We start from the raw sequence: 25,557 nt of genomic DNA, 5'->3' as shown, positions 1-25,557 counted from the left end.
CACGGGGGGGGGGGGCGCCCAGAGTGGTCCCCGGCAGGACTGGAAGTACGTCCGGTCTACTTCTGGGTTCGTCACTGAGTACATGGAGGGTCCTCCACAGTCCTGTGGAGCACTCCATCTGCCTCAGCATTACAGTGTTCATGAGCCACGCCTGCTACCTGCTTTAAAAAACTTTTAAAGCTCTGTCTATGTCCAAATCAGCATCAAATCTTCAGATTCGGCTGAATTGAATCAGGGACAGTGATCTCAATCAATGAATTGAATCACTGTCCCTGATTCAGGCCGAATCCAAATCCGAATCGAGCAGGGCCCTCTTCATACACCCCTATCAGATATTACTAAGCTGGGAATACAGCACTAGTTTTGTGATTTGAGCCAGACGTACGCAATGTCCAGTCCAGCAAAGTCAGTGCTTGAGGATCACTGACTCAGTGCTGGTAACACTGGCTTCAACAAGGATGCTGGCATCTGTGCTGTAATCTTTCTGTTTGATGTGGAGGATTTTCTGGAGGCATCGTTGGAGACAGCTGTTCAGGCTCTTGAGATGATGACAGTAGGTCACCCGTGTTTCACATCTGTAGAGGAGAGTGGGGATGATGACTGAATTGTAGACCAGGATCTTGGAGTCTTTCCAGAGATTGAAATGAATAAAGGCATACCAAAGCAATTTCCCAAAGGAGGCACTTGTACACTGGATCCTGTACTAGATCTCCTCATCAGTGTTTACTCTCTGAGGCAGGTGGCTACCAAGGTAGGGAAAGTACTCAACTACTTCCAGGATCTTTCCTTGATGGTAATCTGCATAGGGGGATCACATTCATGGCCTGTGTCAGATGATAGAGCACTTTAATCTTCTCGGCGTTGAGAGAGAGGCCCAAAGGCTTCTCTGAAAAGATCCAGTGTCTGGAGGTTTTCCTCAGTTTGCACAAGGATGGCATATGAGTACTTTGGCCTTTGAGCCAAATAACCCAGATTGAAGAGCCCTTCATGCGGTCAGTGACAGTTCTGGAAGGAAGACAGTCCTTAATGAGAACAAGGGTTACTGTCAAAAGATGGAGAACAGTGTTGGAATTTTGATGCATCCTTTGCTTGACAGCAGTTCGGATGACAACTGGATCTGTTTCCAATCTACTGCATAAAATGATCACAGTCATTTGTTCATGGAGAAGCCTCAGGATCTTGAGGTACTAATCCAAATCTGGCAAGTACTTTCCACAGGCCTTTGCAATTGATGGAATAAAAGGCCTTAGTAAGATCAGTGAAGCCCATATACAGGCCTTAATGTTATTCCTGACACTTTTCTTGGACCTGGCAGGCAAGAAAGATTATGTCAGTTGCCACACAGGATGGTCTGAAACCACACTGAGATTCCAGCAGGACTTCCTCAGCAAAAGGTGGAAGACAGGGGGATGCAAGTGAGGATTTTCCTGGCTCTGGAAAGGAGGGCGATATCTTGATAGTTCCCACACAGACTTATCTCCTTGAAGACAGTTGTGATGGTGGCATTCTTGAGGTCCTCAGGGATCTTTCTGTTGTTCCAAATTTGGAGAATAAATTCTTGGAGTTTCAGTACCAGCTTCTTGCCACCAACCTTGTAGATTTCAGCAGGTATGGCAACCATAGTGTAACTAGGCCGGGAGTGTAACAAGGGCAGTAATATAACCAGGACAGGGCAACAGCCCTGGGCACCAACAATGACGAGAAGCCAGAATTGCCCCCTGGAGTCTCTGCTGTGGCAGGGGCAGCCCCTTCCCTGCTCTATCCCAGGCATTTAATGAGCTGACTACTCCTCTGCCAAAAGGGCTGGCTTTCCTTTATTGTCTGGCAAGAGCTCCTCTCCCACTATGCTGAAGGGGCAGTGTGTAGAAGGGTGAAAGTATACAGTAATAAAAGAATCTGAGAAGAACAGATAGAGGCAAAAAAAGCAAGAGAGTTTGTTAAGTATAATCTCTGATATGAGAAAATGGTGTTAAAGATGAGAAGAAAAATCAGAGCTGCCAGTATAGCATTTTGTATGTGGCAAATTCAATTGGCATTATGTACCTACACATGTACATTCATTTAAGTTTTTGTATATGTGTGTCTATACACATATACACAAAAATCATAAACAAATATATTTGTGTTGTTATGCAATGCCAGTTTAATTTATATAATGTAGTGTTCAGATCAGCACAAAAAGGAAAATATGTTTATTGGGAACAAAATCAGACACTTCTGCTTTTGCACGTCATGTTATGAGGCACACATCTCTAGAATGCCAGAACGTTTCTTATATAACTGCATAAAATTATATCATTAAACTTTGAAATTTTTCAGTTAAAATGATCAATTTATGTTCTTTTAAATGCTTTGTATTATTCATACCTAAAATTAAAATAGGCGAATTGAAAAACTTCACACTTGGCATTTTGTTGTACTTGATCAAGGATCCAAATTTTAATTTTGTCCATTTTATTTAATGGATAAGATATGTAAAGTAGACAGCAGGCATATTTGGTTTCTGTTTCATAAGCATGTTACGTTCTTATGGTCTTGTTTTGATAAAGTACTTTCAGAAAATACTGTCCACTGATTCATGGGTAGACCTTCTTGGACTAATATTTTACAGTTTGAAAGGAAATATATTTTACCGCCTATGGATGATAATTCAAATAAAAATATTTCTGTTTTATTTTATTTACCAGTAAATGTGTAAGTGCCACTTAAGTTCTATTTAACCAGCTAGCCATCTAGGTATGATTCTGTTTAACATTTTTTTCCAGAATTGAATTGCCCTTTTGCAACTAAGTGTATTTCCCAGCTACAAATTACAAGTCACTGAGCAGTTGACTTGCATCTGCCATGGCCAAGTATGTTCTACAGCAGTGGTGTTCAAACTTTTTACCCCATAGGCTGGATGGGCAGTACACAGTTCCTCCACAGGCTGGACCCAGCTGGTTGGTCCAGTCTCATGTGGGTAATGGGTGCAGCAGGGACTGATGAGGCCACATGAAGGGAGACAGGGAGCATTGCCCAGCCCTGATCCAACTGTGCAGGGCTTGAGACTTCAACTTAACTATTAATTGCCACTGCTCCCCCACTGCCAAATTTCCCAAGCCATAGGGAGCCCTGCAAGCCAGATGCTATGGCTTCACAGGCTGGATTTGGCCCATGGGCCAGGTGTTGAGCACCTGTATTATAGCAATCCTAGCTGTCTGCAAAGGTGCACAGTGGCACAGAACAATTCTGCTCTATACCCCTGAACATTTAGTGTCTGCCCAGGGCTCAGGTAGTCAGAAAAATATAGTCATGCAAAAAGCATGACTAGCAAGACTTAGCCACTCACAGCATGTGCTGCTGCTGCCAGTGCATGCCTATACCTTGTGAAAGGGACTCCAGGGGTGTCAAGCAGTTGTAGGGTGAGCAGGAAGTATGAGAGAGGTCATGGGAGAGAACCCAGACACAACAGAAAACTAGGTAAAGGGCAGACAGGATATAGATTGGGAGGCAATGGATTAGCTTAGGGTCTAGTGGAGACCATAAGCAGACATAGGGACAGGATATGGACAGCTGGGGTAGACAGCAAGGGCAGGAAAACAAGATGCATCTCGTGAGACATGAGTGTCAGGGTGGGACTCTTGAGAGAGGACTGGGTGGGGGGAGGCCAGGGAGTGTACAGTGACATGCTCTCCACCCCATTGTATAGGCTCTCCAGTGGCAATGTGCTACCATAGAGGAACCTCAGCCCCTGGCCATGACCCTGATTTCAGTCCTGTGTGTACCAGTCTCACCAAGGGGCTAAGTGTTTGTTGGGGCTGAGTGATTGGGGCTACCCGTACAGCTGTGGCTCCTCACCTCCTACTCAGAATGTGCCTGGATGTATTTGGGGGTACTTTACAGTACTGCCCTGAGAACATGCATAGGATTTTCTTGGCACATTATATTCTGCACAACGCAGCCATGGCATGTGGAATTCACCTGCCAGAGAGCTGGACATGGATAAAAGGGGCGAGAAACAGACAACAGAGGAGAAAAATCTTGAACCCAAGACCTACAAGAACACACACCCAAGGGAACTGGAGGAGACGAGAGAAGAGGCCAAGGATCCTGTATTACTCAGAAAGACATGACAAAGGTCATGCAGATAGTGTATTGAGGAGCAAGACAGGGGGACAGTTAGAACCAGGCTAATCTAAGATGTGGATGAGCCCAGTATGCAGTCAGGACCTGGATACGCTCCTTTCATGCCTGTTGTGCAGAACAGGAAAATGTCCAGTACTTCAACCAGGGCTATTCTCAGCCAGGCCGGCACTTCCTGCACTGTCTCCACCTTCTAGGCAATGAAATAAACAGTGCATTCTTTCAAAGTCTCCTGGCCCAGTATCCCATTGGCAATGATATTGGGCAATGCAGAACAGGCTTAGGATGTCTGCCACAAGTCAGGGACTATCATTCCACCCCTAGAGCACCGAGAGTGCATGGAGGGTATGTGGCAATGCCAGCTGACATGCCTAAACCAATCCCTTAGTTCTGAAGTAGGGTGATGGCCCCAAGGAGTCACCATCCCATGTGCCAATGTTGCCAGCTTGGACATGGCAGCCCCTAACACAGAGGCATGCAAAATATGGCCCGCAGGTCAGATCCAGCCCACCAAACTATTCTATCTAGCCTGCAGGGCTCCTAAAAATTTTAGAAAATTAATATTTATCTACTCCTGGCTGCCTGTCAAAGTTGACAGGAGCTAGAGGCAGTAGGACTCAGGGGAAGTCAGCCTCAGGACCCTGCAGGAAGGCCTGCCCAGCCTCACCCCACTCCCAGCCCCATCCCACCCCTGCCCCACCCAACTAGAAGCCTCTGCCTAGCAGAACCTCCTGGCCTGGACCTCAGGGATTTTCCCGCCTCCCTCCACAGGAGACAGAAACTCAGATAAGAACACTGGGCATAGGGAGAGGACACAGGGGAGAACCATGGACAATTGCCCCAGTCCTTGGGGTCAGGCTAGACTGGCTCCTGCTGAGTCCTGTGGTTGCAGCCATGCAGCTGGGAACCATATGATGCCAGAGCAGCTGGCAACAGACAGGAAACCAGAGAAATGGCAGCGTGTGTGTACGCACGTGTTCGTAGGGTGTGTCCCACACACATACCCCACCATACACATGCAACCACACACACCCTTGCAATGCCATACATGCAGACCCCTATACATATGCCCCCTAACACACCCCAGCCACCCTCCTCCCACACACAGCGCCCCACAAACCTATACTCACCCACATAGGTGGAGGAAGAAAATGATTTGTGGGGGTGGACTACTAGCATGGGTAAAGTGCCCCCTGTGCCTGCCCTGGGGATGCATGCAGTAGTGGCAGCCCCCCATGCCTCTGGACAAGCCATCCGGGCTCCAGGCATCCCACGACCTACCCCAAGACCCTGTTCACCACTCCCTCAGGGGCATTGATCTGCCCCCCACACACCCCTTCCCTCCCCATGCCCCATCCCATCCACACATTTACCTGCTGGGTGCTGCTGCACACACGGCCAGGTCGGGCTGAGTTCCCGGCTGCCTGCAGGCTTTGACTGCTCATCTCTGTCTGTGCACTCTCCCCCTGCCCTGATGCAGCTGCCTAGAGTCCACATCCAGGCTGCCTGCATTTGGGGTGGGGACTCAGCCCCGTTAGCCCAGCTTTCCACCACCTATGTCCATCCCCTCATTCCCCGCCCCAATATATAAGAGTAAGACTTCATTTTAAGGTAGTGTGTAAATATATTTTTTAATCAAATTAATGAATGTTATAGATGTTTGCTTTTTAGAATGTAATTTGGTATTTTTATGGTTCCAAGATGGCAAAACCAAGGAGCACTTCTAGCTGCCGCCCCCCGCCCCAAAGCTGCTGACACGGCTGCCGATGACTGCAGGCAGTCCCTGCTCACTGCTGCCAACAGCACAGATGGTGGCTGTGGGTGGTCCTCGCTCACAGCCCACTGCTCACCACCCCTGCATCACCTCCCCTGTGCCGTCAAGATCGCTGCAGCTGCCTGTAGGCAGTCCCTGCTCGGCCTGTTCTTGCCACCAATGTCACTGCAGCTGCCTGCAGGTGGTCCCTGCTCGCCACCCCCACAACCCTGCTGCTGACACCACCACTGCTGCCTGTGGGCAGTCACCGTGCCCCTGTGGCCTTCTGGGGCACATGTTGTTCATGTCTGGAGATAACCTTTGGTTTCCAGGCGGGTGACTGTTGAGGTGTCCAAGCCCAGGTGAAATGTCATTTGCCCAAAAAAGGGCTCCCAGTCAAAGCTCCCTATACCTCCTGGATACCCTGCTGAAGGCACATCTTGGCCTGTTCCAGCTTTCTGGACAGAAGGGTCTGTCTCTGGCCCACCCATGCATCTGAGCTGCTGGTGCACTAGGGTGTTGTGCACAACCCTGTCTCACATGAGCTTCCTCAGTTGCTGGGCCATAAAATGATTTATAACCTGCAACTCCTGAGGGAGGGGGAAAGCTGGGGCAACCGTGGCAGGTATTGCGTTATCCCTGCTGCCCTCAGGGCACCAATATAAGTCCTCTGGCTGTCTTACAGATAGTGACCAGTCTGCAGCACAGCCCTTTAAGAGGAGCTGAGAGCTGGGCGGCCAGCCAGTCCCCATGTAGCTTGACATTTACAGTACAACCCTGCAGGGCCAGTCAGTGCAAGGAAGTGGTCCCCACAAAGCTAAGACTACTAGCATGGGTAAAGTGCAACAGAATCAGCTGCAGCACTAAAAGTGCCACTTTACACTTTGAACCTGGTTATCACACTGGTAGGCATAGCAGCCTGGAGATGGCTGGTTGCCTGATGTGGAGGCTGTTCAGATTCTGTTCCTCCCATGGTTACTGGCTGCTTTCAGCAACAACTGGAGATAAGGCGCTGTTGTGTGCGAGTGAGTACCTTTGCCTGAGCTATGTTTGTAAGTGGCCTCTGGAGGTTCATTACAATAAAAAGGCTAACTGGTGAGACATGCCTCCTGTCTCCTGAAGGTGCACATTTTCCCTGCCATGCATGGCTGCCACCATTAGAAGTACCACGCTACAGGAGCCTTGTGTGGCTGTGTTCATCTTCTTTTTATGCGAAGCACAGGTGCAGCAGATCTCTGGAGAGTTGCTGGGTCCACCAGAAGTGGCATGTCCTTTGGAGTCAATCTGCCAAGCTGCTCTGGGAGTGTGCCCTGTAGGGTCTGGGGGGGTGCCCGAGGATTGTCAAGGTGACTGGATGCTGGGATGAGAAGAGGCATGGGGAGGGGTTGGTGGGTTCCCCTCTATGTAGGTCTGATGTGCCTGGTAAGAAGGATCCGTGCATCAGCATAGGTACATGTTGATGGCAGCTACAACCCACCTGCAGGACTACTTGAGAAAGATAAGGTCGCTTATCTGCCCATGTGGGGCAGAACCTCTCCCTACCCACCCTGCTGCCCAACAGTCCCCTTCCCTCACCCTCAGTAGTGCCTGAGCTCTGCCTCAGCTGCTGCGCATACAGTTTTTGGAGCTGAAAACTAGTTTTCTTGTCCTTATCTCCTCAATGCTCTAAATGGATTTTAAAAAGGATACCAAAAAGCTAATGAAGACTCTGCTCTAGTTGGACGGGTAGCGCAATCACTTTGAAATCCACATTTCCCTGGTTCAAGTTTCATCTGGGAAGGATTACTCACAAGGGAAGAAACATAAAATGAGAGCAATCTTTCACTTGACTTTAACACACTTGGTTATCTTCCTGGCTGCACTTGCAACACCCCTGCTATTCACCTAATTTATTCCTGCAGAATGCATTTATCCATCTGCTGTTTGTGTATATTGTTTAATTGCAATATTTCATTTGTAAGTTTGTAAACAGGTGTGCCAGTAAATAGATGAATAGCCAAAAAAAAAAAAGATTGCTTCTCCTGCTGCTGCTTGATACGGGCAGTGAGCACTGCTGTTTGTGCAGCCAATCCAGCACAAATTTAATCAAACTTATGAGCTGAGCAAATCCCCAAAGGCTACAGATGCTGGCTCTGCAGCAAGCTGACCTATAAAGAGGAAAGGTCAGCCTCTCAGAGAAGTTAGCCCCACTCCCCAAAACCCCAGAGTTTTCCTTTTTTTCTTTTTTCTCTTAAAGAGCAACTGTGATACTTAAGAAATTTTTCAGCAAATCACACATACATCTTGAAGACCAGAAAAAAGGATCTCTGGAATTCTTCTTGATCTCTAGGGGTCTAATTTATCTAGTGATAATATCAAACTACTCTCTACAACCTATACTCTGTATTATTTCATTAAAACTTTTCCTTGTTATAATCATGCCCAATTACATATGAACAATGTAATGTCATGATATTTATTTAAATGATCCAAAATTCGTATTTGAACTAAGTGTGTAACTTTCTGCTCCCAGAAATTTAAATGCTTTTGTGTTTAATGAAGAGCGTTAATAACCAAAATGTTTACAGTCTTTAAAAACAAAAAAGTACTATGAACAACAGAGTTAAGTTTGCCACAGAAAATCTAAGGATCTGTTTGACTCTGAAAAGCAGAGTTATTACTTTCTTATTAAACGTGTCTGTTCCATGTCTTGCCTTCTGATGTTCATGACAAATGTTTCTCTCTGTTCTGTATTCCTGTTAGCCTTGAGAGCCAACACAGCTGAGAGAGAGGGATGAATTCTATGTTTTTCTGTATAATCAAAGTAATTGTTTACAAGGTTCCAGTCAATGATACTTGTGCAAAGCACACTGAGCAACAGCCCCCCTAAAAGAAACTATCCCTTGATAAGGACAGTTTAGCAAATGAGCCACCTGGTTCAGTCTTTTTAGTTAAGAATCAGTCGGAGGGTTGTGATGAGGCAGTTTTTCCAAAATTTGGAGCCCTGAAGCTTTCTCCACCCCAATTATTCTGGTTTCACAGTGGGGTACAGAAACTAGTTGTTCTGTCTGATTGTCTTTTGGCAGTGGGTGAGGATCAAGTGTCAGCTGCTGTCCTTGTTGCTAAAGCTCACATTCAGCTTATGTAATGTTTACTCCATTAGGGTTAGATAGCAAAAAAAGAAAAAAACCCTTTTGATGCACAAAGGCCAGGACTTCATCTGTTGACTCTTTTGTGATCTCTGGAGTGGGTAGATGACTAGTTCCATTCTTTTCTTTTTGAGAACATTATATGTCAACATTTTCTAAAGCTTTTTAATTTTTGTTGGCCTTCAAAACACTCATTTTTCTTTATTTTTTGAAAATTTACACATTTTTTTCCCCAAAAGTTTTATCAATCTCTTTTGAGGACCAGTTAGAAGGCATGAATTTTGTGGTGCAAAGATTTGAAGGTTAGAAATTTGATATGGAATGAAACCAAAACCTTTTCTTTTTTTTCACAAAGAGGCAGCCCCATCTTGGAATACCTAGTAAGTAGCTCAATGGTTAGAATATTTACTTGGGATAGGGATCCCTAAATTAAAGAGCAGACATTTGAAGCTGAGTCTCCCATATCTTACAGGCTTACTAACAATAACTACAAATTTTAGGTTGTTGAATCCGTGAGCTGAAAGAGGCACAGATTCTGTAGGAATAAGTGTCATAACTAATGTTTCACTTGCTATTCCCCCTCTGCCAGCCCTGATTTGTACTGTCCACCCAAATGTTATGCTAACTTCTATATGTGCAAAAAGCAGATTTAAAGGTCAAAAGAACGTAGTACTTAGAGGGTTTTAGAAATGAGTTCCGCAGATAATTCTCAATTTTTATAAGCTCTCAGTCAATTATTAATTTTCAAATCATGTTGGAAGATAGTTTTCCTATTACTTTAATGTTATTATAATATATCATAATGTCCATTTTGTACTATCAGCATGCGTTTATTATTTCATAGCAAACCATACCTCTGCTTCTCCTTGTTCACTTTGATTTCTTCTGATAATTAGGAATAGAAAAGCACCTCATTTTTATTCTTACCTGAAATAAGGCACATTTTAAAATTCAGTGTTCAATTATTTAAATATAATAGCAATATATTATGATGATTAGTGGCATGTTTGATAAATTCATTCATATATGTTAATGAGAATATGAAAGAGATATGTGGGATTGAACTTGCTGTTAGAATTTTTGTTCAGAGTTACTTGCTGCCTATCATGAAACACGGGTTAAAACTTAACCTTAATCCTTTTCTTGCTCTGTAGTTGGGTTTGGTAACACCACCCATTACAAAGATTTTCTGAGGTTTTTCATTAAAAGTCACTGTTACCTATACATTTACCAAACTAATCATGCCAGTGGTTTGAAATATTGAACGCTGAAGGGATCTTTTTTTTATTTCAGAAGTTAGGAAATAAAATCTCGTTGAGAGTTCTGAAGTTGAACAAAATGCCATTTTCTTTGAATAGCTGTAGCCCCCCATGCTTTGGATTCAAAAACTTAAAATTGGGTTCGGGGGTGTTCCTGGACTACAATGAGCATTGTCGATTTTGGATAGTGCATGGGCTAGAGGTCCTGTGGAAAAATTCTTTGTGACCATGAATTAAAACTGTCTCCTAAACCATCTTCAAAAAAGGGAGGAAAGTAAAACTGGCAAACTACAGGCCCATCAGCCTGACCTCTATCCTGGGGAGGGTCTTGGAAAAGATTATCTAAGAAGCCATCGTTAACAGACTAGCTGACGGCAATATCCTGAGAGATACCCAGCACACGTTTGTTGCGGGTAGGTCTTGCTTGACCAATCTTATTTCCTTTTATGACCAGGTGACCTATCACCTGGACAAGGAGGAAGAGATTGATGTCATATATCCTGACCTCAAAAAAGCCTTCGATCTGGTATCCCATGATCACCTCTTGGCAAAACTGGCTAACTGTGGCCTCGATCTCACCATGATCCGCTGACTGGGGAATTGGCTCCGCGGTAGGACCCAGAGGGTGGTGGTTGATGGAAGTCAATGGTCATGGTGCCCTGTGACCAGTGGGGTCTATAGTTTTTAACATCTTCGTCAATGATGTAGACATTGGTGTCAGAAGCGGACTGACCAAGTTCGCCGATGACACCAAACTCTGAGGTAAAGCATCCACACCTGAGGACAGGAGGGTAATCTAGGCAGTTCCTGACAGGCTCGGGAAATGGGCAGATGAGAACCTGATGGTGTTTAACACTGAAAATTGTAAGGTTCTCCGCCTTGGGAGGAAAAACCCATGGCATGCTTATAGGCTCGGCAGTGCTACGCTGGTTAGCGCTACAGATGAAAGGGACTTGGGGGTCATCATTGACCACAAAATGAACATGAGCCTTCAGTGTGATGCTGCGTCTAGTAAAGTGAGAAAAACACTGTCCTGCATCCATAGATGCTTCTCAAGCAAATCCCGGGACATCATTCTCCCCTTGTACTCAGCCTTGGTGAGGCCACAGCTGGAGTACTGCATCCAGTTTTTGGCCCCACAATTCAAAAAGGAAGTGGAGAAGCTTGAGAGAGTGCAGAGAGCCATGCGCACGATCAGAGGTCAGGAAAACAGATCTTACGATGAGAAGCTGAGAGCCATGGAACTCTTCAGCCTGGAAAAGCGCAGGCTCAAGGGCGATCTGGTGGCCACCTATAAGTTCATCAGGGGTGTTCACCAGGATCTGGGGGAATGACTATTCACCAGAGCTCCCCAAGGGATGACAAGATCAAACGGTCATAAACTCCTCCACGACCGATTCAGGCTGGATGTAAGGAAGAACTTAGCATGTCCTGGAGCAGCCCAGAGTTGTAGTTTCAGGGGAAGTCCTGTTCAACACAAGGAGAATCTTTAAGGCATTGAGCTGTAAAATTCAAACAAGTCTATTCTAGGCTTGTGCAAATCGCCATTTTCCAAAGATTTATAACTTTGTCAAATTTGAGCAGATTTTCAGCATATCAAAGAAAAAAAAGCCTCCCTGATACCTTTGTATCAGGTACCCTCTGGAAAATTTCAAGTCCCTGCTCCAATCATGAGGGTTCTAGCTTTTTTCAACAAAAATGTCACCAGAATAATGTGAATTGAAATAATTTCAATGTCATTGTTTCATGGCTGAAATGTCTGTTCAGAAACAGTGGAACCATTTGAGCTTGTACATATCATGAAAAATTGTGGTCCAAAGAGTTAAATTTCAACAAAAGTTTCCTTTTCCCAGACATACCTTTTGCTTTCAGGCTCTTCCACATCCTTGCTTCCTTTTGCCCCTTTTCATTCTCACTATTTCCCTGACTTCCTCAGACCTCTACTTCCTTCTTGGCTCTCCTAATATGGCCCTTTGCTCATTTCATTCATTCCTCCTTGTGTAGTTTTCTGGTTTGGAGCTAGTGGGAATATTTTTCAGGAGGCAGTTTGGAGAAACTGTATTGGTATACAGCAATCATTCAGTGATTACAGGACTTGTAAAAGTTTTGCTTTACTTGGCTTAGTTCCAGTTGCCTGTGAACAGCAAGTGTTTCACAGGACCTCAACTATATTCTCTGTCTAGGAAACAGCCCACAAGGGCACCTCTTTCTTTTCAAACCAAAACTTAATAGCAGTAACACTATTCCCTGCATGTCCCATGTGACAGGCATTTCCTCACCTTGTGTTGGGAGCCATATCATGAAACAACTCCATCTGCTGCTTGTGCTAGACTTTGACTTTGAGCTCTGCATGCCTTCCTGGCTTTGACCTCTTTTTGTATAGTACCCTAGATTCACTTTCTTGCTAAGATGTCAGCATTGCACACTCTCTGTAAGTGGTCTGTGTGGAGTGGGTAACTTCCATTGCTTTGCATATTTAAAATGCTCTGTCTAAAGCTAACTCTAGATTTTCCAGTAGCTTCCTAAGTTATATGCTCCATATTACCAACCATGATCCAGTTTCTCACTGAGGACTCTTGCCCCTATAAGAGTTGACTCTTTAGCCTCAAATCAGTCATGAATTCTTGTGTAATTTCACCTTCCTTCTGTATCTGCTGATTTAAATGCATTTTTTCTATGTTTTACTTTTATGTATGTACAGCCTCCTCAAATTTCCATACAACACATAGCTGCCTCTGCCTGCATTATCTGAAGGCCATTCAATACATAAAATACTTCAGAACAAGTCTCTATCAAAAATAATTACTAAGACGTCTTTCTTGGTGTCTTTCTTTTTTGCTGGTACTGATTGCTATTAGATGCAGTGTGAAGCAACTGTTCAAATTTTATCCACTTCTTCCAAATTTCATCTCTCATGAAACTTTTAACAATTCTGTTTTTCCACTCTGCATATTTTCATAATTTCCTTTTCACTCCTGGCACCATGTAGAGTTAGTGATTGTTCAGAGCATATGGTTCTTTTGGTTCTTTTAACATATCTGCTTCATTCTGTGACTTGCTCCAACTGACTGTGCATGCAAACAAGAGCTTCATAGCTCCCTTCCCATACTCACTCTCTGAAAAATTTGGCCTGTAAAGCACAATCCTCCATACTACAATAGATGTGTGTGCCTTTCAATAGGAGAAGTGGGAACGGAGCCTGGTAGAGATGGGAGAAAAGAAGACCTGGCTTTGAACATTGATACCTCTGTGCTGTAAGGACTTCCTTCAGACCCTGCCGCCCCTCCCCACCCCCGGCCCCCCTCGTGGTACATGTTGGAGCTGAGATAGTATTGCTATAAACAGAAGACACCTAGGAACCTTGCTGCAGACCTCTTGTTGGTACATAACCCTGGTCTCTGTACATAATTTTCCACCTATCCCATCCCACCACCATTTCCATGTATATTTCTGGCCTCTCCTCTAGACTGCCACCGAATTCACCTTTATCCTCTTGCAGAAGCCCTTTCCCTGTGTCATCCTCAGTCACCCCTTCCATGCTGCCCATACCATCCTGCTGTCACCCACCTCATACCCTCCAGTCTTCTTTCAGACTGTTATGGAGTAAAAAAATATATCAATTTCCCTTCAACTACAGCTGTCAAATTCCACTATTTTCTGGAAAACTTACAGGTTAAGTTAGTCTGTGAATTTTGGAAAATTAACATTTTTGTTTAAAAATACCCTGTATCCATGATAGATATACAAAGAAATAAGCAAATGGTAAATTAACAGGCCAGGTTCACCATTTCATTTCATTGGCTTGTCATGAATGCCATTGAGAGGTTTTTGTTAAGGACCTCCAGACTCTACTTAGTCTGTTGTGTGAATCCCTCGAAGCCAGGCTCAAAGGTAGCATCTAGAGTGGCTTCTCAGATTCTGAAATCAGGCCTTCAAGATGCAGCACTCCTTATGCTTCCCCCAGTTACCCAGAAGTGAGCTTGGTTTGAAGAGGTCCTTACATTGTTAGGGGAAGTAGTGCTCTTGGGTGTCAGAGATGATGGAACAGGCAGCTCTTCTTAAACAAGGCCACATTTACCAGTAAGCCACAGCAGGGCAGCAGAGTCCTTGTGTCTGAATGCTTAAACCAAATGTTAAGAGTTCATGGCAGCAGGTAGCCACGCTTTCTTTCTTCTTCTGAGGGTGTTTCTGTGGGTCTTGCCTGCTTCTTTGTATATCTGTGCTTCTCTTTGCAAGCAACTCACTCACACTGGGGTGTCCTTGAAGTGCCTCTAGGGCTCCAGAGGCAGCAGAAAATCTCCAGGCAATGGGGCCTGCCTTCAGTGGCATTTCAGCAAAGACATAACAGGACAGCTCTACACCCTAAGCAGCATCAGCACCTGATGTAGGGCAGGCTGCTCCAATGGCAGTATGGCTACTACCCTCCCTCCCCAAAAGACAATGCCCAGGGCTGTTGTGTGGTCACTCCACCTCCCCCCAAGTTACAAGGGTTACTACTACCCCACACACACACACGTGGACACTTTTTTTTAACTGAGACATGTTTTCACTGTCATAAAAAAATCTTGAGCTGGCATCCCTGTGTGACTTCAGCAATGTTTTTATACCATGTTTCCCCCACACAGGGGTCCCCTACTCATCCCACACCCTGATGACATCAACCCACTGTACTCTTACCATGCTTCCCCCAGTCCAAACTCAGCTTTACCCTTGTTGCCTTGCTCTCCCTACCCATTCCAGCGTGGTCTCCCATGTCTCTACCCTACTCACAGTCCTTCATGTCTCCTGGCCACGAGGAACCATGGAGGCTCCAGTGAACCAGAAAGTCCCAACTGACACTTCACTTCAGCATGCCAAGCTGCACTTCTGCACGGACACCAGGTGACACTGCTTCTGTCTCTCCGTCTAGCAGTAATGTGTGAATGCAACCTCATTCAGGCAGCAAATCATGAAGCAAATTCAGGCCTTCTTACTTTGACAAAGGCTCAGTTATTTTTATGGACTTTATGGAAATTTTAGGCTGTTTTGTTACAAACCGTCCATAAACGTTTGGGCAGTTGGCAATCCGGGTTTACACTACTGCACATCATACGTAAATTGTTCCTCTGTGTTCTTGTTGACCTGTTCTGTAGAGCTAAACTAGCTAAGTATAGAGAGACATCTTTACTCCCAGGTCTAGTCCAGGGCAAAGTTAGACTTTTTTTTCAAAATAGTAATACTAATAGTAGTAGTAGTAGAAAAAATATTACCAGACACTAACTACATTATTATAGATGAGTTTAAGAGTCCTTATTTACAATTTAAGGATTAAAACATACCAGAAATCTGTAGCTATTCCAAAAACAAGGCCTACAAATTAAGGAAATTCAGAACTAAGATTAACCATAAAAGAAATCCAAGCGCAATGAGGTAGGAAAATGGCTGCTGACAGCTGCCAAGCTGCCTTTACTCTCACCTATAATAACACCATGAGGAAGGAAAAATAAATATCTATACAAAACAGCTTCACACCATCAGGAACCACAAGGATGAAAATGCATTCATTTTAACTGTACAAGTGATGGAAGGGCTTTGCAATAGATCACTTAAATCTCATTTGTAGTACTATCTGAATGCAATTTTTTTTGTCTGAGAACAGGTGTTTGTGTGGGGCAGGGTATGGGGGAGGGGGGGTGCAGGCATACATACTCATCCCTAGGAGTTCCCCACATGTGCATATACTCACAAAGAAATGGTTCTTCTGGGTTAAGGAAAGGTGAAAATGTAAATCTTAGTTATGAGATGGGCAATGCTATATAAGTAATAGCTGAAGTGCACTTAGCAACACTGTTTAACTATGAGAACCATAAAACAGCTAAGCTGTGAGCCTGCTATTTAGTGATATTATATGAAATTCTTATAACCCCTTGTTATGTATAATTAGATATAAAAATGAGTAAAGGTTTTACTGGTTTGTTGGTTGTAGCTGTGTTGGTCTAAGGGCATAGGCAGACAAGGTTTTTTTGGTAGATGTCATATCTTTTATTAGACCAGCTAAAGAGTTGGAAAAAAGTTCTTTGCAAGCTTTCAGACACAAACACCCTTCTCCAGGCATCAGGAGACTGCTGTTGTTCTGGGTTCTCCAAGGTGGAAAAGAAGGTAAAGTAAACAAGAAATCTGTGAAAATGCAAGTGAGTGAAAGTTTGGAAGACAATGTGTAGAGATACATGGGGAGGGTGGGGAAGGGAGGAAAATGTGTGAAGGAATGCATGTGGTCAGCTGGAGGCAGGTAACCTGGTGTATCAGATGTCAGGCAGGTTGTAATGTGTCATAAATCCAATGTCTATATTAAGTCCATGAATTTTTGTATCCAGTAGGTTGATGAAGTAAAGTTTGTAGGCTTATCCTCGAAAGGTGTGTTGCAAGGTCCTTTTGAGGATTAGAACTGAGAGATTGGAGAGGGAGTGATTGCCTTTTGAGAAGTGTGCGCCCACAGGTAATTAGTAATATCCAGCCAGTCAGTCCAGCCAGAATTCAGCCTTACTGACCATGCTCAGTGGATGTGCACAGACATGTGTGGGCAGAGCTGAATTCTAAATTATGTGTAAGTGCCCCAGACTATAGCAATGAAGGATCAGCCTACAGTATTCAGGCAGTTTTACAATTACAATTACTTCGCACATACTTAAAATTACAGTACCATGCAAGAAAGGCTTCAGGTGTTAGTGACATTTCCCAGTTTATATATAGGTAAATATCACTAGAACAAATAATATCTTTAAAGCAGGATAAACATACATTTTATTAAATAACAAGTTATTTGTAGGCAGAAAAAAAATCGCAAAGGCACAAAGTAACCAAGTTCAGAAATCTACTAATCTCAACTCAAGTTGCATGTTACTCTTACACCATACAAAATCTGTGGTATGTCAAGTAGTGTTAACCATGTTCTGAGCAGTCAGATGTTACGAATTAATACTGTTTCTTGCCTAAATATTTCTGACTTCCCACTAGAGGGCTGGTGAGCAGGGGTATGCCTAAGAGCCAGGCCACCTGGGCTTTATCCCTGCTCTGGGTGAGGATGAGGGGCTGAGAGTGGTGCATCCTGGGATACTGGAAGACTACAAATTGCTTGTTTTTATCTCCTTGGAGCAGACTGAAGTTACCCTAACATGAGTTAGGTAGCATGGCCCTGGGTTAACCCTTGCCTGAAATGGCATAACTTTGAGACTCAAAGGACACTTACCACAAGTTAATAAGCTTGAATGTGCAGAAGCTCATGTTTTAAGTGTCCTTAGTATGGTACAAGCATAACGTGTAACTTCACCTTTATTCAGGTAGCCTTGCTAGCACTGGGACCCATTAGTGCATGGAGTTGTTGCCTAAGGGAAGTAATAGGAACTCTGTTACTTGTCATGTTATGTTGGTCTGAGTAATTCATTAACAATGCACTCTAGTTGGGGCCACATCTCTTCAGGGCTTTTGTGATTATGTGAGTTTTGCTTTAGTCTTGAAGTTCACATGTATCTGTTACTCTCGTTTGGTCTTTTCAGAACATGAAAGAACAGTAAACTCATTGTAAGTCAGCCCTCCATGTTTGAAACTGGTGTGCGCTTAGAGCAGTGGTTCTCAACCTTTTTAACCTCAAGACAACCCAGGATAGACTCAAGGCACCCCTTGGAAAATGCTATCTCTTAGTTTTCACTTGTCCTTTGCCTACAGAAAATTAATACAGTAATTCTTCTGTTGTAAAGAACTGAGAAAGATTGCAGCAGAGCAGGATGGTTTTAAAACTATGGATTTCTATTTGAAATCTCTAGATTTATCATGTGAATCTTGGGCAAAGTAAACCAGAAGAAGCAGCATGTTAGTTCTACCCAGCTCCGCAGCATCTGTATAGATGCGGTACTTCACCAGAGTTTTTTGGCAGTTTTATATAAAGCTGATTCAATCAGGTATTAGATGAAAACACCATAAAAGCCCTGCTGAAGCACCCCATCTGTACAGACACCGGGTGAGCCAGGTCCATCCAACACAGTACTTCTTCTAGGCATGCGCTGAGCTAAGTGGGGAGGGGGGCACATGGAGTTTAAAGTGAAGTGCCATTATTTGGAGGTGTTTTATGTCTGTAAGCAGCCCTTGTTCATACATGTAACAGTGCTAACTTTGAGTGGCACCCTTGAAATAATTTCAGGGCACTTTAGGGTGCCTCAGCACTCAGGCTGATAATAACTGACTTTGAGTGAGCAGTGATTACATTGTGTGCTCTCTCTAATCTGGCCACATTAAAACCTCATGCTCGCTAGAGGGATTGCATGGTGGAGTGAAGAACACTTCCCCACAACCATTCCCCCCATCTTCTAGGATTTAATGTGCAGTGTACTCTTTCACACTCTCCTCCAACATGCAAGAAGCAGAAGTGCAGCAGATGTATACTAGGAAATTCAATTATTCAGCAATGCTCCTTTATTTTGTGGCATGCCATCCCTTAATCTAAAGACAAAAGAGTAGTTGCACAGCTGGACAAAATACATGAAGAAACATGCATGTAAAAATAGCTTGTTTTGTTTTTCTAGATTAGCAGTAAGAGCATGAGTTTTATTGAACTAAATAAGCAGAGAACAGGACTTCTGAATTGGAATTTTTTTCCATGATACATTCACAGATGTGGAATTACAGGATTCAGAACTGATGAAACATGAAACTCTTAACAAAAACTCTTATTTGAACCAAGTGTACCCAGGACTATACAGGTCCCTGGCTATAATCTCACCCTTGCCTGAGAAGGAACCAGCTGCTTAATGGAGATTTTTCCACTCTTCTTTCTATGATTCTTTGTTGCAAATGATAAGGAACACTCTTTGTTGAAAACTCAAAATGTACTTAATTAGTTATAATATGAAATATTCCAGATTCTATAATCCTATTGTGAAACCTGTTATAAATTGTCAAAGGTTTGAATGAATGTCTTATTAAAGTAATGTGGATGGCTACTTTGTAGTGATTAATAGAAATGGAAGCTCATTTTTCTTCAGAAGGATCATTCAGTTTCCTCACCAAAAAAGTATAGAATCTTTTTGGTTTTGTCCATTCATGAAAATAGTCAATGCTCTAAATTGCTTTATTAGTAAATAAAATAATACATTTATTAATAAATAATCTTTGTATGTCTTATCATTTTTGAGGTAGCAAAATAACCAGTAAAATTGACAGCATATTAACCCCACCAAAAAACATCAATAAAGATTGAAGAGTACACTGTAGTTTCTATTCACAACTCTGTAAATTCCATAAAAAATATGAGATGACAAGAACTTTGATAGCTACAAGCCACAAATTCCCATGGTATCAATGCTATTTTTAATATATAAGCAGAGCATACTCTAAGCATAGAATATAATTTTTTCTTGTCTGTGTTTTTATTAACAGGTGTGTGTGCAACATAGACTGCAGTGGATACAGTTTTAATCCTGTGTGTGCTTCTGATGGAAGTTCCTATAACAATCCATGCTTTGTTCGAGAAGCATCATGCCTGAGACAGGAGCAGATTGACATAAGACATCTTGGTCACTGCTCAGGTAGATTTAATTTTGTTCTTCAGTAGAATTGTGTCTTCTGACACAAGAAGCTTCAAGAGACCCCTTTTTTTGTATTAGAATTGGCTGATGTAGTTGTCAGAAAAATACATTTGCCTTTGTTTAATTTATGTTCCCTCCCCCCCAATAATTAGATTCAGTAGATGGAAAATGTTTAACTTATTTATAGAATCCAATTATTTGAGGATTATTTTAAATTCATCCCCCACCACCGCTGCAGCAGGGAAAGTAGTGGTAGGGGGGGCAAGTGGTGGGGAAGTTATTGGGGAAACAGGTGTTGAAGGAGGCACTAAGGGGGCAGAAACTGCCAGTACTGGGGCAAGGATAAGCAGGGGGAAGAGGGGAGTGAGGGGGCAGAGGCTGTGGCTGTGGCTGTGGTGGCAGCAGGGACCAGGGACCCAAGACTATGTGGGGGGAGAAGGGGATGCAGAAGCAGTTGGGAGGGCAGGCAGCAGCTGCCTGTCCCCTGCCACCTTGTTCTCAATTCCAAAGTGAGAGCCTTTTTCCTTATGTTAAATGGGGGGGAAAATCATCTTGAAATCAAGCAAATATGGTAGTTCCTCAAAAATTATTTCCTACTATTTTATCAAATGGTCTGGAAAGAAGTACTTGTAAACAGATATATTTTTATGAATCTATCCTCTAGACGCAGATGACACTAACTCAGTGGGAAAGAAAGATGATGGAATGCAATATCGACCAGAGGTGAAAGGTATTGTCTTGATAATTGTGCTGATACATTACATTTTCACATATATGAAAATAAATCACAAAGCTTCTTTCTCATCTGCTTTGAAGCACTCATTCTCTTAGAGAGGTATTTGACCACTTTATTTCTTACAGCACTATGATGCCATGGCTGGTAAGCAGGAAGTATGAATACATTGTGAACCTGCCTGACATGCTCCTCTAAGGGACTGGACAACTCCTTTCCATATTTAACATGTCACAGGCTTAACACCCTCTGAGTTGCTATGGAGATGCTTTAACTGTCTCCAAGACAATAGAACTGTATGTGTTGTAGAGCCCCCTCGCTTCCCTTGAGCTCTTCTGAAAAACTGATTCCATGCCTATTGCTACAACTCTTGAACAGCAGTAGCTGAAGTATTTTAAAAGGTTTTCAACCATGTGAATGGCCCAGGTCCTTCAATTCTGTGCTTCATATATTTTATTGGTTAGTAATTTACGTATGTTAAATTTAACAGCTTTTTAGATGCCATTGTGAACAATGGGAACACTGTGAGCCTCTGGTGAGGAGAAAGGCACATAGGAGCATGAGTTTTAGCTTCTTGCTTGTGAGGTGAAAATGAAGCACTGTGCATGTGTGTTCACGTGGAGAATTGAGCAAAAGAATTACTGAGAAATGGAGGACCAACTGGATTTTCTCAACTTCTTTGAAAGAAAAGTCTGTCTCTATGAATATGCCAGCAACTTCTAGAAGCTGGTTATCTCCCCAGAGCCGTCACTAATTTGCAGAGTTTTGGAGAGACCCCCGCCTATGGTGGACTAGGCTGAGGACAGTGTTGGTATGTGTTTGCTCCAGGGTAGAACCATACCAAGAGTCTTGACTTTAGTGGTTTTTTACTAGAATTCAGCTCACCTCTGCTGAGAACCACCGTGTACCTTCCATCCATCCCTCTTACTATTAGCAGCTTCCCACTGGTGCCATGTCCTGTCTTTCCAACAACACAGGGGGCACATCTACACAAGATGCTAACTGCACAGTAGCTGAATAATACTGTGCATTATTGTGTCACATTACCAACAGTGCTAATACACTACTGTGCAGAATATTATTAGGCTACTGTGCAGTAGCGTCACTTAAAAGGTGTTCGCCAGCGCTACTGTGCAATAAGTCCAGTTACTACGCAATTCTTTAGTACTTGATTATAGAAATAATCAAGTAAATAAATGTGCATTAACCACTGTGCAATAACATGTCAGACAGACATGCCCAGCAAGTGATTAGGGGATGGATAGCCTGTATTTAACAATGAGAGTCGGCTTATTCTAGGTCTAGAGTTCAGAGGCTGGGTCTACATGAGCAGCAGACTGCACAGTTGTTGCTGTGCAGTCATTTAGTACTTGCTTATACACAGCATAAGCAAGTACTAAATGTCTGTGCAGTAGCTGGTGTTACTGCACAGTACTGTCACTGCACAGTAGCTCATTACTACTGTGCAGTAGCATCACATCATCATTAGTGTCTGGGAATGTACTGCGTGGTAGCAATGAGCTACTGTACAGTGGCTCATTGCTACTGCGCAGTAGCATCTCGTGTAGACACGGTCAAAGAGACTTTCTTCTGAAAAGTGGGTTTGCTACTCAGGAGTTCTGGTTGATCTGTGATCTGCAAGGGACAGAAAGGTAGAGGAGAAATTACTCTGAGAAAGTTAGGAAGTGGGGGAGGGTTCTTTGCAGGGAAATGCTGAATGGATGTAGGGATAGGCAAGATACTCAGAATGAGCCTTCTCTTCCTCACGACATTGGTACACTTTACTGTGGGTGAATATTCTAGTCCTCAGGCTACTAAGAGTTAACTTTGGGATTAAAACAGCTATTGCCCTGATGTGGTGCATGTGATATGATGAAGGCATGTGATACATTTCAAGTTATAAAAGTTATAAAACCATTCTCCTGTGTTGCTTTAAGAAGCTGATCTTTGCTTCACACTGGCTCTCAGAGGTCCACCGCCTCAGATATCTCTATTCCAAGGTCCTGAACTTTTTTCCACCCCAAGCTTTTTTCTATTCTGATATCTTGTAAAGTGCCCCCAAATATAACGCCCCCCCTTTCTTGCCTCTTTCTTTTCTGTTCCTGAGTCATCCTTCTGTTTTTATTCCCTGGTTCTAACTGTTCTCTTGAATCCCTTTTCTTTCTTCAACTTCTCCATCAAGGCCCGTTTTCTAAATCAGTCCTATTTCTTTTGTTCTTATCCACCCATCTCTGTCTTTATCATCCGACTGGCTTCCCATCTGGCCCTCTTTTTTAAAAAAAAAAGAACCATATCAGTTAATGTTCTGGTTTTCTCCATATTGACTTGTCCCCAGCAGCATAATGACACGGTTGGGCACTCAGGGCAGCTGCCACACACAGGAGCAGCAGTGACTTCTGGTTGCTACCACTGTCTCTGTCACAACTGCGTGGTGGTGGCAGCAGCTGTTTTTTTCCACCTTCCTCCCCCGCAAGTCAGCACTCAGGGCAGCTGCCCCAGTCATTCTGTCCTAGTTGTACCACTGCTTGTCTCCCATGCCCCTGAATAATATATTCCGGTCATGGCTTTGTCACACATTATATATTCTTTTGCAGTATTACCTGCTGATATACTGTCTTGATACATCCAGGTGATTAACTGAGGGTTGATATACTTTAAGACATGCTTGCTCAGTTCATTTTCATTATGGCCACTTTTAATAGCCCTGGCACAATTTTCATTGTTAAGTATTGGAATCTACAAAACTGTAAAGGGGAAGTTTTCACATGGATCTTCTACCAATAAGCTGGGGGGGGGGGTGTTCCCTTCACAAATCATTATCTACAGGTAATTGGACTGGTTGGGCATCAATATTCATTTCATTATGGCAACATCAGAGGTATCGATTTGGACTAATCCCTTATTGTATAACAGATATATAAGAAGTCACATTTGATTCCTATTGAAGAAGCCATATATCCTTTTATTTATTTTTGAACCATAACCAATAAGCTTCTGATTCCTTCACCACTGTTTTAAAAGGGACTTTCTGTCTAGAGCAAATTAGAAAAATAAATCATCTTTAAAAAAAAAAAAGTTCCTTTATCTAATCATTATCTTTTTCTTTTGCTATTATTTCAGATATCTGCATCTCATCTCCATAAGAGCTTTTCCCCACATAGTATAGTTTTTCTTTTTCTGCATCTGCCCCTAAATTACAATCCTAGATTTGTCACATTGTAATCTGTTGCCATAGAAATAGGAACATAGGACTCAAACAGGCCTCCCAGGCCATTGGGCATGTTCCTACGAGCACCTGCATGCAGTTTGCAGCACCTCAAAGCAGTTTGGAGTGCCACAAGCTGCACATGATTCATGTGCCAGCATTTGCCGCACTACAGATTTGCAGCACAGCAGCTTTTTTTGATACCAGGAGATCCTGGTGTCAAAAAAAAACAGTGCTGAAAAAAGTGACACAGCGCACACCACAGCAGCGTGTGCTGCAGGAAACCAGAGCCAGCTTGGCACTGCTTCTGCCCCAGGAGACACCCAGGACCCCAGGTCAGGCTTCTGGGGCTAGCATAGGTGCTGGCTCCAGCCTCCCTTACCCCACCCAGATCTATTTGCCACACTTTGGACCATGCATGCAGGGGGCATGCCCAGGGACAAATAGCAGCAGTATAAATATGCCTGTAAAAGGGGACACCTGTGCTGGCCCCAGCAGCCTTACCTGGGGTCCTGGGGGCCTCCTGGGACAGCAGTGGCGCTAAGCCAGCTGGCCAGTCTCTGGTTTCCTGTAGCGCACACAGCTGCTGCATGCACTGCATCACTTTTTTCAGTGGTGGTTTATTTTGACACCAGGATCTCCTGGTATCAAAAAAGCTGCTGCACTACAAATTAGCAGTGCAGCAAATGCTTATGTATATACCACATGTGGTTTGTGGCCCCTCAGACTGTTTTGAGGTGCTGCAAACTGCATGTGCACACTCATGGGGATGTAGCCAGTAGCCTGGGAGGCCTCTTCAAGTCCTACGTTCCTATTTCTGTGGCAACAAATAACACACATTTGTGCCACTGCTATTTGTCCTGTGAGAAAAACGTACACCTGCATGTGTGTGCTTGTGGGGACGTGCCCTTGAGTCGAGTCTGACCATGATGCCACAAATTCAGCTTTATGTAGTATGGAAAACAAGAGGAACTTACCCTCCTGCCAGCTGACTCCAACTCAGACATAGTGGGGATCACTGAAATGTGGTGGGACCCAACGCATGACTGGGTGGGGAATATCAAGGGCTATAGGCTGTACAGGAGGGATAGGACAGGGAGGAAAGGTGGGGGCGTGGCACTCTACATTAAGGAGGAATACACATCCTCGTCAATTAGCAAAGAATCAGAGGAAGGGCACTCTGAAGTGCTCTGGGTTAGAATACAAGGCAGTCAAGGGGATAGAGACTTAATGGTGGGGATCTACTACAGACCTCCCAACCAAGGGGAAGAGCTCAACCAGGAATTCTTAAGTCAGCTCACAGAGGTAGTTAGGTCAAAGGATGTGGTCATCATGGGTGACCTGAACTTTCCAGACATCTGTTGGGAAGAGCAGTCAGCCAGATCTGACCACTCACGTAGGTTTCTAGCCAGAGTGCAGGACCTCAGTCTAACCCAGGAGGTGCACAACCCCACCAGGGGAGACACCTTGTTGGACCTGGTGCTGGCCACGGGTGACAACCTTGTGAGGGGGCTGCAGGTGCTCAACCACCTGGGCAACAGCAATCATCGCCTGCTGGGCAGGCAGCGCAAGGTGGAAAAGGCCTACAGCAAGGCAGCAGCCCTAGTTTTCAGGAGAGCAGACTTCAATGAGCTAAGGAGAATAGTTGGGGAAGCACTGAGGTCCCGGAGGGGAGGGGAGCCAGGTGTTCAAGAAGAGTGGTCACTCCTTAAGGAGACGATCCTCAAAGCCCAAAGGAAGGTAATCCCAACATGGATCAAAGGGGGCAGGAGGGCGCAAAAGCCCCCATGGCTCACCAAA

At 43.9% G+C, this 25,557-nt stretch overlaps 1 protein-coding gene across 1 annotated transcript in view; it reads left to right on the top strand.

Moving 5' to 3' along the window:
- The window catches only part of TMEFF1 (transmembrane protein with EGF like and two follistatin like domains 1), a gene marked incomplete at its 5' end in the record, with an annotated part of 255,072 nt that overhangs the window by 218,962 nt on the left and 10,553 nt on the right, over positions 1 to 25,557 (top strand). Inside the window, 2 exons of the mRNA XM_019536567.1 lie at positions 19,671 to 19,819; positions 20,484 to 20,549. Of these exons, the coding sequence (XP_019392112.1) occupies positions 19,671 to 19,819; positions 20,484 to 20,549 (215 nt within the window). The remainder of the gene's footprint in view (positions 1 to 19,670; positions 19,820 to 20,483; positions 20,550 to 25,557) is intronic.

Source organism: Crocodylus porosus, unplaced genomic scaffold, assembly GCF_001723895.1.
Source record: "Crocodylus porosus isolate Cpor-Errol unplaced genomic scaffold, CroPor_comp1, whole genome shotgun sequence".
Lineage (NCBI taxonomy): Eukaryota > Metazoa > Chordata > Crocodylia > Crocodylidae > Crocodylus > Crocodylus porosus.
The sequence above is the reverse complement of the archived record's forward strand: the minus strand, read 5'-3'. Positions and strand labels throughout refer to the sequence as shown.